Consider the following 12,469-nt stretch of genomic DNA (forward strand, 5'->3'; position numbering starts at 1 on the left):
CTTTTATCCACTGTCTAGAAAAATATGCTTGACATAAATGGGACCTAAACATGAATTGCAGCTTGTGAAATAAAGAATATGTTCACTCAGTGGCAGAGTTCAACAAGCTTGCTGAAAATGAGCAAAGATAAATGATTTTCTAGATCAGAGATGGCCCACTCTGTTCTGTGAATATAGGTCCAGAGGAGCAAAAATATATTTGGCGCCATCTAGCTTGAAGACTTCATGTTTCTGGGAGCCCAGATCACTGCAGACTGTGACAGCAGCCATGAAATTAAAAGACGCCTGCTCCTTGGGAAGAAAGCGATGGCAAACCTAAACAGCATGATAAAAAGTAGAGACATCACCCTGCCAACAAAAGTCCGCATGGTCAAAGCAATGGTATTCCCAGTAGTCATGTATGGCTGCAAGAGTTGGACTATAAGGAAGGCCGAGTGCCGAAGAATAGATTCTTTTGAACTATGGTGCTGGAGAAGACTCTTGAGAGTCCCTTGGACTGCAAGAAGATCAAACCAGTCAATCCTAAAAGAAATCAACCCTGACTGTTCCCTGGAAGGCCAGATAATGAAACTGAAGCTCAAATACTTTGGCCACAAAATGAGAAGGGAGCACTCACTGGAGAAGACCCTGATGCTGGGAAAGATTGAAGGTCAAAGAAGACGGGGACGACAAAGGATGAGATGGTTAGACAGTGTCATAGATGCAACGAACATGAAATTGAGTAAACTTCAGAGGACGGCGGAAGACAGGAGGGCTTGGCTTTATCTAGTTGTCCCGGTCAGCCGCCTCCCGCCCTCCCAGGACTGGCCGGGAGCAACCCCAAATGGGCTAACTCACCTGAAAGGGAAGTCAGACCGTCGGCATCAAATACGGAGGCAGTTTGACAGGAGTTGCAACCACGGGAGGAAGAAAGAAGCTGCACAGAGCTCAGGGCTCGGGCAAGAAGGCATACTAGAGAACAACGAAGGGGAAATGAAAGGGAAAGAAGAGACGAGGGAGGGAGGAGTGGAATTCAGCTCGCAGAGCAGAAAGCAGCCTCCACACCCAGCGATCAACAGCAGGAAGGAGGAGCCGCCCCTCCAGAGCAGTCAGCGTGGAATGTTATAAAGGGGGGTGGGGCTAAGCAGGGAAAGATGGGGCTGTTACACAAGAGGGTGCTGGGAGCGGGGCATGGGTATAAGAGGAAAGAGAGGCTGGAGATCGAGGAGAACGAGACACAGATGAGACTGGGGACAGTACCTGAAGCTCAGAGAGACACACATCCCCATAGCCTGACTGGCTGAAGGTTTAGTCTGTGCAGACAGAGGGCTATCCCAGGTGAACCTAACCTGATCCCCTGCCTGTCTGAGGTTTCCTTTTGCCTCCTTTCTTCTTGTCTCAACCCTCCCCCAGGACGCCTCCCCGAGCAGAACCTGGTGAGCAACAACGGCAACCTCACACTGGTCCATGGGGTCGCGAAGAGTCGGACTCGACCGTGCAACTGAACAGCAACAAAATCAGGCAAGTGCTTTCCAGTTACGGAGTACAGACAAGAATATCTTTAGTTCTTACTACTCAAAAACATGTTATGCTTTTTTGGTTTTCCTGCTAAATGAAAATGCGGGCAAATTGTTATCATAGCTTCAAGTAAATTTGATTAAGGCCACCATCGGTAAAGAAAATGGCACTGTGGCTGGAGGGCCCTTTAAATTTTCCAGAGGGGAGAGAGGGGGTGGCTGTGAGCACAGGGGGCCTCACTGGCTGCAAGCACTTAAAGAGTCCCTTTAAAGGGACAGGCCCTGCACGCCCGGTCTCCAAGCAGGTGTGGGACCCCACCAGCTGGAAGCGCTTGAAGGGCCCCTTTAAACACTGCCAGCCTGCTCCATCTGGTTGGCAGGCCCTTTAAATCTTGCAGGAGGTTTGGGAGAGGCGGGGCTTGAAGCGGGACATCCCCAAGGTGATATCATCATGTTGGGGACACCCCGCCCCCTCCAGGAAAGCCTCCCAAAGTCCCCCATTGGGGAAAAAAATCAGACCTGGCAACCCTAGAACTCCTTGAACCACACAGCTGCATATGGGATATGAGGAGAGAGAAGAAGATTTTTCTCTAGGAGATACCTAAGCAATAGTATTTAGTCTTCTTGATCAAACTATATATGATTGTAAAGATTAAACTCAAATAGGAACTGTCCTCCATATCAACCTTGTTCTTAAGACATTGTTTTGTCTTGTATGTGCTTCTATTACAGCTAAGCAGTAGTTGTCCCCAAAATTCCCAGCTTTTATTTAAAAAGAAACAAGTATGTGTCTAGCCATTTCCATTGCAGAGATATGGAGGATACCACTGACTTTTTACATCTCCCCCTTCCCTTTAAGCATCTAGATTAGAGGTGTCAAACATACGGCCTGTGGGCCAGAACCAGCCCATCCAGGCTCTTATCCAGCCCATGAGCAACTGGTCATTCCCTTTATTGCCAGATAACAGAGGATGTGCATTATGTCCCTGTATAGTGTCCCAGTGCTAATGAGTAACGGGTGGTGGAAATGGGAGGGTAGGCATCAGGGAGATACTTTAAGGAAATACTGTAAGGATGTTAACGTTTTGAGCAAGTTTGTATTTTGAGTAAAAAATAATATTGTTAATTGGGTTTGCCTGTGTCCTTCCACACCTGGCATTATATTTTATGGCACACATGGCCTGACCTGGCAAAGTGACATTTATGTCAGATCCAGTCCTTTTAACAAATGAGTTCAACACCACTGATCTAGATGTTGTTATGCATTTGCTTTTTTCCTGTTTAGGTAAGCATAAACATTTTAAAGCATTTTTTCAATTGAGTACTTTCTGGGAGAGAATGATGTCTCATTTCATTCAATGGGGCTAATTTTCTCATCTGTATTTAATTTATAGTGCAGTTCAACATTCTAGGTGCCTTAACTGTGAAGTCATTCTGATGCTGCTTGATTTTTTTTTAACCATATCCTATTGCAATCTGCACAGCATGAATCGTAAGTAAAAGCTATCTTTTAATAACCCTGTCCTTTTTTCTTAACAGTTTCTTACATGATGAACAATTATTATTGTTCTATTCATGTTATCAGGAAGTCAAGTGATTTGTTTTCTTATGAAATTTGGTTTTAATCAGGGCCAGATAGGGGGGCAGCTGGAATGTTTGCCTAGGGGCCCAAGGTGGCTCACAGCAGACCTATCTACAACATGATAGAATACTTTTACTCTTTTTTAACCACATATATAATTTTTCCCTCTTCCCCCCCTCCATTTTTCATCTTTCCCCATTCTTTCTTTCCCCTGCACTTTGTATCTTTCTGTCTTTCGTTCTCTTTCCTTTTTCTTAAAAAGAACTTTAAAAAGGCAAAACACAGTGACATATTTGGCATATAACCTAAAAATGGTTCACAGTCTGACAGTTAAGATTTAAGCACAAAACCAGGCTAATGATGGCACTCTTGTCATGAGGGTGGAAGGTTTCAGTGTTGCTAACCTGTGAGAAGCACGTGGTATTGGAATATTCGTTGCACCACTTTCAGAAGCTGATGTTTCACATTCAAGGGACTGCTGTCATGAACCTGCTGTTCTCAAGAGAAGGAAAAAAAGTATGAAGGGTCAGAATCTATAAGCAGTAGATAAAACGCTATGTAGCCTCAAATGCCTGACAGTAAATATCTCCAAAAATCCATGCACTTTGGAAAGATGAACCTATCAATGCAATCCTCTTTGGTGGCAAGAGCCATCCGTGGATTCTAAACAGATCATCTCAGAATCCTGCTCAGGCTTACTCAATGGGGCTTATTCCCAGGGAAGCATTGCTGGGATTTCATTGTGTCTGTAGCTTGCTGACGGGAAAACATCCCTTTATGTTATGCATCTACTGAACCACTCTCCCTGTTGTTTTTCTGACCTTGAACGTCAGTCCGAACACCTAAGCAGCAGAATAATGGCCAGCTCCACAAAATTCCAATTAACGACTTCATTAATTTTTCGGTTCTGATGAGTTATCATATTTATATCAACTAATAGAGAATTTGCAGTTTGGGTTTGATTATTTAATGTCTGAATGCACATACCTGGAGTGAAATACTAATGGAATATTTTTGATTTCTGCCCCCAGGATTGCCTGTTGACATATAGCATCTGCGGTTTCTGCCACTCTGTCCTTCCCCAGTTTTTTTGTTCATTCCTTCCCTAGCTGCGATGTGATATACATGCAGTCTTGACTATGATCAATGGTGGAGAAGGAAGGGTAGACAAAAAGGTTCAAGTGGAAGAAGTCACATCGCCTGCTTTATTGGTAGCTGCAGAGCAAATCTTCAGGATGCATCCTAGAAACCCATTCCTTTGAGACATTTTATATATGGCCACATGTATAAAACATCTCAGTGGACCAGCAGGAGGGCTTGTAAGGATTATCTCTGGGACCCTGTGATCTTAGAAAAACAGCCAATTTTCCCTGACGGGGATGCTACAACAACACAGGAGGTTGTCCTTTGCAATACTCAGTGAATTCTGCATTCCTATTGCTACTCCAGTGCTATGATCCTCCATACTCTTTTATTCAGGCAAAGCTATGTCAAGACATGGAGGACAGGTATGCTAGCACATAATTCCTGCTAACAGCAACAGCTGAGTGCCTAACAAGAGGGCAGTAAAAAGAATCCCCCACAGACAAAGTACAAAGTTCTGCACACTTGGAGGACTCTACGTGTATGCAGAAAATATTTACTTGAGTAATAATAATAAAAACAACTCCATTTCCCAAGTAGTTTTATGAGGACGGGGTATGCTCTAGGAGCCATGGAATGTTGAGGGCAGTTCAGTGCCAATGGGTGGGGGGGGGAGAAAATGTTTGTTGGGGAAATTGGCCTACTGAAGCAACTAAAACTTGCTGGGTTGAATCTAACCAGTTTTTCCGCTAGTACAAAAAAAAGTCTATACTGGCTGCTGCCACACACGCTAAGTAATCCACTTTCAATCCACTTTCAGTGCACTTTCAAAGTGGATTTTGCCAGTTCACACAGTAAAACTCCAGTTGGAAAGTGCACTGAAAGTGGATTGAAAGTGGATTATTTAGCGTGTGTGGCAGCAGCCTCTGGGGATCATTTATTTTTATTTATTTATTCATTCCACTTTTACCCCGCCCTCCCCGCAAGCGGGCTCAGGGCGGCTTCCAAAACTGACAAGCAGTATTCAAACACAATAAAACATAAATACAAGCATCAGTTAAAAACACAAACAATCCATATAATCATGGGACCTGTATGGGCAAAAGCCAAGTGAGATAGGAGGAAGAACTGAGAGGAAAAGCTGGCGAGATATAACCAACAGTGTTCTGGAAGGGGAGATACATGTCATGGAGAAATTTGCCAATGATTTATTCCCTCCCCCTGCAAGTCCTCATGAACCTCCAACTTATAGGGACTGTCATAGGTGCCATCTCCTACTTTGAGCTTATTTTAGAGATGTAAAATTTCTGGAGATTTTTTGGGGGAAATGAAACATATGCAATATTTAGCATCCTATGAAACCCAGACTGACTGCATGTTTCCCTCATGAAGATTAGGTATCCTATGTGTAGAAATGCATATTGGATTTAAGAGCTGTATCATGTCTACAGCATTCTCATCTTGTCATATAAAACATTTCACACATTCTAAAAGAGAAAATATTTTGTAGGAGTTTTTTACAGTACCCTCCCAAATTTCCATTTTTTCCATCTGAAAATTTTTAAAAAGGCTTGGGGGGGGGGAAACAGAGGATAAAGCTACTCCACCCCCACATTTCCATTCCCCCCCCCCATCCCTTCACATCTTTAGCTTGACTTACAGCATATTTCCACAAATGCTTATGGACACACATGATGCATAACATGCATGTCCCTTTAACTATCTCTAGGATATTGTTTGCACCTTTTTGCCACAAGTGTGATAATGCACATGAACAGCCCATGGCTCATGTCAAAGCCAAGAACTTTTCCAGGAGAACTTAACGTTCACCCTGTACAGAAGTCCATAAAGGAAGTAGCCTTCAACTTGTGCTTATGACTTTGAAGCAAACTGCAGGGGCCTGGCATATGCTTAGTGGCTTATCATAGCCCAAACAGAGAAAACAGGTGTGACATCATGACTGTTTGACACATCTGGTGAGACATGACCCAGTGATCTCAACAGTGTTCCAGTTCACTGTGACCTGTTGAAAAATAGTACCAAACAGCTGAAGGACCAGTCTCCAGAGGAAATGCAGGCAAAAAAAATCACAGAGGTACCTGTGGAGCAGGAAGCAGGCTGTTTCTTTTCCCTTTTGAATATATAATTTTTGGCAGGAGTTAGAGACTCATTAGCAAAGGAAAAGTGTTTAATTCTCCCACAGACACACATAACACAGTAGCTCCAAATATAACCAGGAACATGGAAAAATACACAGAGACTTGGCAAAGAAACAAATAGGCTAGCCAATTTTCAATTCAGTCAGTTCAAAACATTTTGTCACAGAGCTGGGTAAGGGGGTGAGGGAAGCTGAGTCAGGTATTGCTAATACTGATGTCAAACACCACCTTTAATTGTTACTGATTATGTGGGGGAGACACAGACAGGCAGAAGCTCAACAACTCACACCTCTTTAAATAAAGGCACCTTTCAACATCTCTCCTGCTATTTATGTTACATCTGAATTTTCCTAATTCATGTAGAATGTGGAAGAGAAACTGAATGGCCATTCTTGCCAGCACAGGTTTTACATCTGTGTTACAAATCCATTCCATTCTGACAAGCAAAAAACAAACACACAAAACCTCATCAGAATCCTCATCATAAAAAAAAGTAATGACCTCCCTCCCTAGAGCTCCACTGTCATAGATTTTGGGGTGGGACCACATGCCCTGAGTCCCAATTCACATATTACAGAGTTCAAGAGTTAGCCCAGGGATCACCACCCTGTATTCTTTGTAACAGTCATAAGTGAGTTGTACATTCTCAGTTTCCATGCATGAGGTAACCTGTTTTGGATTGTGACTCTGGTATACATGGAGAAGGGGCTTCAGCCTCCCCACCATTCTGTTTTCCTGACTTTCAGTGATCCCAGGGGTGTGCTATTCAGCCCATTGGGGAAACCCACATGTACACCTGCAGCATTCTCAATAGCCTCCCCCCCCCCAATCATCTCAGGTCAGGAAGAGGGGAGACGTCTGTTGAAACCTTCATGTCACGTATGACAGTTATACAGGTCACAGGGTGAGGACCCCATACCCAACTTGTTTACCCTATAATGTGTGAATCCCAGTTTACAGTGAGCTACCTGAGTGGGTTCACACCTCAGAGTTCCCTTCAGATACAGAAGGGAACTGGGACAGTCCGCATTAGGCCTTTATACTGGCAGTCTGCATGGCTCCCTGATCAACAGAATACTGCAGTTTATGTTGTCTCTCTATCTCCAGATCCAGCTCAAGCCTCTGGCCTGCAGCACTAGACCCTAAATGACCTCAGGCACACTATATTCAAGAAATGCCCTACAGATCTGGTTTGGGTTGCTGATGGTCCCAGCCTGGACCTGACAACCTAATCCTCCCCTGCATCCAAGTACCTAGAACACACAGCCAAAGGCTCACAATGATCATCTGACATATGGAAGGTCCTTAACAACTTGCAACAACCCAGGCTGCCATGTCTCTAATGGGATGGTGGTGCCACAGCCTACTGCCCCACGGGCTGCCATCTAATTTTCAACTGTTGTCAAAAACAAGCAAACAAACCAAACATTCAGCATGTTTGCATGAAAGTTGTGTTCTCCTTGCCTTACAGAGGCCTGTAGGGTTGCCAGACTCCACATGGAAACTAGAGCTCTCTCCAGGCTACAGAGATCAGCACCACTGTAGAAAATAGTTGCTTTGGAGGGTAGACTCTATGGCATCATACCCCACTGAGGTCCCTTCCCTCCCCAAACCCTTTTCAGACACCACCCCCAAAATCTCCAGTAATTTCCCAACCCAGAGGTGGAAACCCTAGCTGTCAGATCTCCAACTGGTGCAGTTTTTCTTAACATTAGATTTGTAGTGACAGGGAAAGCAACATCTGTTGTGTTTCTTCATCCTGCAACTACCATAAATGCACAGGAGGAGTGGTCCGGAATGGCAACAGCAACCCTAGTTTGCACTCCTATTTTTAAAAAGCGTTAACACTAGAGCCAATTTCAAAATAGGAGAGAATCGCCTCCTTACCTTTAAATGGTGCTAATATTTATATTTATTTCTATTTGGATACAGTTGCGAGTGGAGAGAAGGATTCTCAGGAAGCTTCTGACCAGATTTATGGCTCAAATAAAAATCCCATTAACTCCAACTGTAGTCGAACTGAGGGGCAACACAAAAGGCTGATAAAAAGCATTAACACTGCAACTTTAATCCCTTGCTTAATATTAGGGGCCACGATGTTCCTGTGAAATACATTCTGACCCTGCTTCCTGGGGCATTGCAGAGGAGACGGAAAAGGGCAGAGGGAGAACCATTGATCTGAAACACACCAAAGGCAACTGGAGAAGAGCTCTACTGATTTATGGGCCAGACAACTTGAGCTGGATTAAGGCAAGGCTCTCAATTACTCCCAAGGGAGCTGAGCACATCCAACTGCCAACCATAAACTCAAAGAGAACCAAGACCTTTCTCGAGGCAGGTCCAGGTCCTAACCTCTGGATTGGTGAACTGAGAGAAGAGTATATGTGTTATCGGAACTGGATAGGAAGCATCTGAGAAACGTAAAAGAAATTTTGTACCAGTTTGGCTCCCCTAAAGAAGCCAAAGAATTGTAGTTTGATGAAAAGCCTCTGTTAGGTGAAGAAAGGTATGCATTATATGCAGTGGAAGTGGCTTGAATACACATTTTCTTCCCTGAAAACAAATGATTTGGATGTAGCAAATGGGTGACAAGCCATTCCACCACACTTTAGACCCCACATCTGTCTTTTCCCTCAGAGAATACATCACTAGCCCACCTCAAAAAACTACAAACTTTCCCTGGGGAAAATTCTCTCTCTCTCTCTCTCTCTCTCTCTCTCTCTCTCTCTCTCTCTCTCTCTCTCTCTCTCACACACCCCCACACACACCCTGTGAGCATATGGCCCTTTCTGCACTCTCCTTTTAATCCATGTTCATTGCAGTGTCCTCCAAGCAATTCTGCACTAAAATCAAGTTCTTTTTATTCTGGGCCCCCCCCCCCAATTCTGCATTATATTACTTCCCTTCAGTGGTCAGCCCAGTTTCAGGGTTATTTGGATGCTGTTTTGCTGTGGACTTAAATTGCCTCAAATCGAACACTGAGAAAATCTGGACTAGCAGGCAAATGCGGAATGGACCTACGACTGCTGGTGATTATTCTAATAGCACACTTTCCTTTTTTTAGCTATTCTCATTGTCTTGGATCCCAGGAGTGTTTGGACTCAGCATATAGCACCTCTGGGCAACAAGGACATACAGTTCCCCAGGTGGCTTAGCTGGGGAGAATGTAAAAAGCAATTATTGAAATTTAGAAAATCTGTAGTTTCCTGCAAGGGCTTCATAACACTGTAGGCTACCTGTTCTACAGGGATCAGACAGTGAAATATCTTTGGGCAAATGTTGACGAATGGCCGTTTTAATGAATTATCATTATTAATATTTCAGATGCGCTGCCGAGGAAGACATAATCCATATCTCAAAGAGTTGACAGCCCAAGCAACATTAAAAATACAGCAGCCAATTTATCCTCATAACCTTTTCTGTCACATAAGTAAATATTACTACCTCTCCACCCCTACCCTTTGCAAATGGAAAAACTGATATATATTAAGGCTGACAGTCAGTGTGCATCTGCCCCATCAGGAGTTGTAGTTTAGTGCAGTAAGAAGCAGACAGGAGGGGTGAGGTACAAATTGTGTCTCCTACATCAGGAAATGTGCACAGGGACATAGGGGCACTAAATGCATCTGGGTGGATCATTTCCTGACATTTGAAGTTCAGAGGCATCTCCATGAGAGAGATGTGCAAGCTTCTTCCTTGCATATAACCCTGCTAGTGACTTACACTTTCTGTGACTTCTCAAAATATGCAGTGCAGTTCTCAGTGTGAACAGTGCAGAAGTTAAAGAGAAGGAAGCACTAACGTGTATACGTGTTACACTGAAAATAATTGCCCATGGGAACATGGCCCTAATGAAGCCCTGTGACTAGAGCACTTGGCCTTCTGTCTTGGGCTCAAATCCCAGCTCAGATAGGAAATTAAAAACTAGCCCTCGGTCTCTGATCCTCACTGAAAGCTTAACATAAGAATGAACAAAGTAAGACTGTACAGTGTTTTGCGCATTGTAAATGTTACAGTGTTACCAGGGCTTTTTTTGTAGAAAAAGCCCAGCAGGAACTCATTAGCATAACAAGCCACACCCAAAAGCAGAAACTCATTAGCATATTAGGCAACACCCCATGCCTTCCCTTGACTTGTCCAGGTGCTCCATGGCTGCGGGGAGCCCGGGCAAGCCAGCCCTTGGACAGGCCGGGGAAGGCATGGGGAGGCATTTAAATGCCTCCCTGATCCTTCCAGGGGCACCCCTGGCCCGCCCGCCTTGGAGTCACCAGGGGGGTCGCTCTCCAGGCCTTCCCTCTGTAGCCACGCATGCAGAGGTTTTGGCTGTATTGGGCGTGGCCAACTCTGAAGCCAGCCGGAACTCCGTTCCTGTGCGTTCCTGCCCAAAAATAGCCCTGAGTGTTACCACTAACAATGATACCTGAATTTTTCTGTTGGGGGGGAGAGGAGGCAGAGGAATAAAAAAACAGAAATTGCATCAGGAAGTTGGAGATGGTGGAGTATGAGACAAGAACAATGAAGAGATTTCACCAGGGGAAGAGTATAGAACAAAAGCCAAGATAGAGCAACATGGGGGACAGACAGTTATACAGGCATCCACATTATTAGATAATGGAGCAAAAAAATGTTTCTGACATGATTCTTGTGCTTTCCTTCCCTAATGCCACAAGCTACATGTGGGAATAGAAAATGAGATGATATTATTATTATTATTATTATTATTATTATTATTATTATTATTATTATTATTATTATTGATGAGGATGATGCATACATAAAAGGACAAATTGCACTAGAATTAGTGCTCACTTGCATGAATGAACACAGACCTACTGTGTGTTTGTATTCCTCTAGACTTACTGCCCATCTAAAAGCCACACCTGAGTCCAGTCACAGTTAATACCTCTCTCCATATCCTGTCTGAACTCTGACAGAATGGAGGACAGGGCTACCTCAAAGACAGCACAGCACCAGAACCATAAATTAGTGTGAGGAAAGAACAAAGAGAGGCCTTACCTCAAACTCCTGAATGACAGCATCCAGCTGGGAAGATTTAAGCCAGGATCCATCCAGCAAAGCCAAATTCCTATCAAACTGCATAATGAAAGCTGTGTGGTGGCTAAACCTGGACTCCCTAGTTAGGAAAACATCGGCTACTTTCTGGTGTTCTTCCCTAAAACAGTATCAAAACAAACAAATGAGGAACAAGAAAAATCACACTGCCCTACTGTGCTGCTTGCAGATATTTGTATTCATCAGCCTTTATCTTATAATGACAAGAGAATCACTTATGCAGAAATCTGATTTTCACAGACAATAAACAAGTAATAGTACACCAGAAGAACTGGATCGCAGAGGACAGCAATACTGGAGGCCTGCACAGCGTGTGGCTTACGAGGCCTAGCACAGCACACCAGGAGTTTCATAAACCTGCTTTTGCCTGGGATCTCAAAAGTAAAAGGGCTTTCAGGTTGGCAGGCCACAATAAAGGTCCGGTGACAGGAAAACCTGCTGAAACATCTGCTTTCCCCTGGTTCAGCATCTCTCTCTTCATTTACATAAAATTTGTTTAAAAGTACAATTAGTGGGTACTTCTGCATAACTGCTCCTCTGTGCATTTTTACAGTTGCAGAGTAAGTTTATTTTCTTCCGCGTGTGGCTTAAATAATGAGAATTTCCAAGGAAGGGTGCTGTCGTCATTGGTGTCATTATCGGTGCCAGAGCAACCCCCTTTTAAAAAATGTCCCTAAAACACTGACACAATGCTGTAGTGTTGTACTGATATTTCATGCAGGTTCTTTGAATTCCCAGCGTTCATTTTTTTAAAGAGTAAGTCTCTAGTTTTTTTCCCTTGAGGAGATATAAGGAAGGCATATCTCCGTGAGGCAGAGGGCTAGAGACTTACTCTTTTTTTTTTTTAATGAAATCTGGGAAGTCAGAGAACCTGCTTAAATTATCAGTACAATGTTACAACTTGTTATTTAGTATATTTTTATCTTACCTTTTCTCCAAGGACTTTGGGGCAGCATAAATGGTTCTCCCATCCTCTATTTTATACTAACCATCACCCTTTGAAGTAAAGAAGACTGTCCCTCAGGGAATTTCATTGCAAGCAGGAAGGTGAACTCAGGTCTCTCCAAGCTTAGTTC

The 12,469-nt window shown here is 43.7% G+C and overlaps 1 protein-coding gene across 1 annotated transcript in view; it reads right to left on the reverse strand.

Moving 5' to 3' along the window:
• Window positions 1-12,469, reverse strand: part of FGD5 (FYVE, RhoGEF and PH domain containing 5) — a 226,640-nt gene that overhangs the window by 53,994 nt on the left and 160,177 nt on the right. The window contains exons 7-8 of the mRNA XM_015425259.1: window positions 11,337-11,493; window positions 3,483-3,570 (exon numbers count right to left, since the gene is read on the reverse strand). Of these exons, the coding sequence (XP_015280745.1) occupies window positions 3,483-3,570; window positions 11,337-11,493 (245 nt within the window). The remainder of the gene's footprint in view (window positions 1-3,482; window positions 3,571-11,336; window positions 11,494-12,469) is intronic.

The sequence above is a fragment of the Gekko japonicus genome, unplaced genomic scaffold (genome assembly GCF_001447785.1).
Source record: "Gekko japonicus isolate JY-2015 unplaced genomic scaffold, Gekko_japonicus_V1.1 scaffold2, whole genome shotgun sequence".
NCBI classification, from domain to species: Eukaryota; Metazoa; Chordata; class Lepidosauria; order Squamata; family Gekkonidae; genus Gekko; species Gekko japonicus.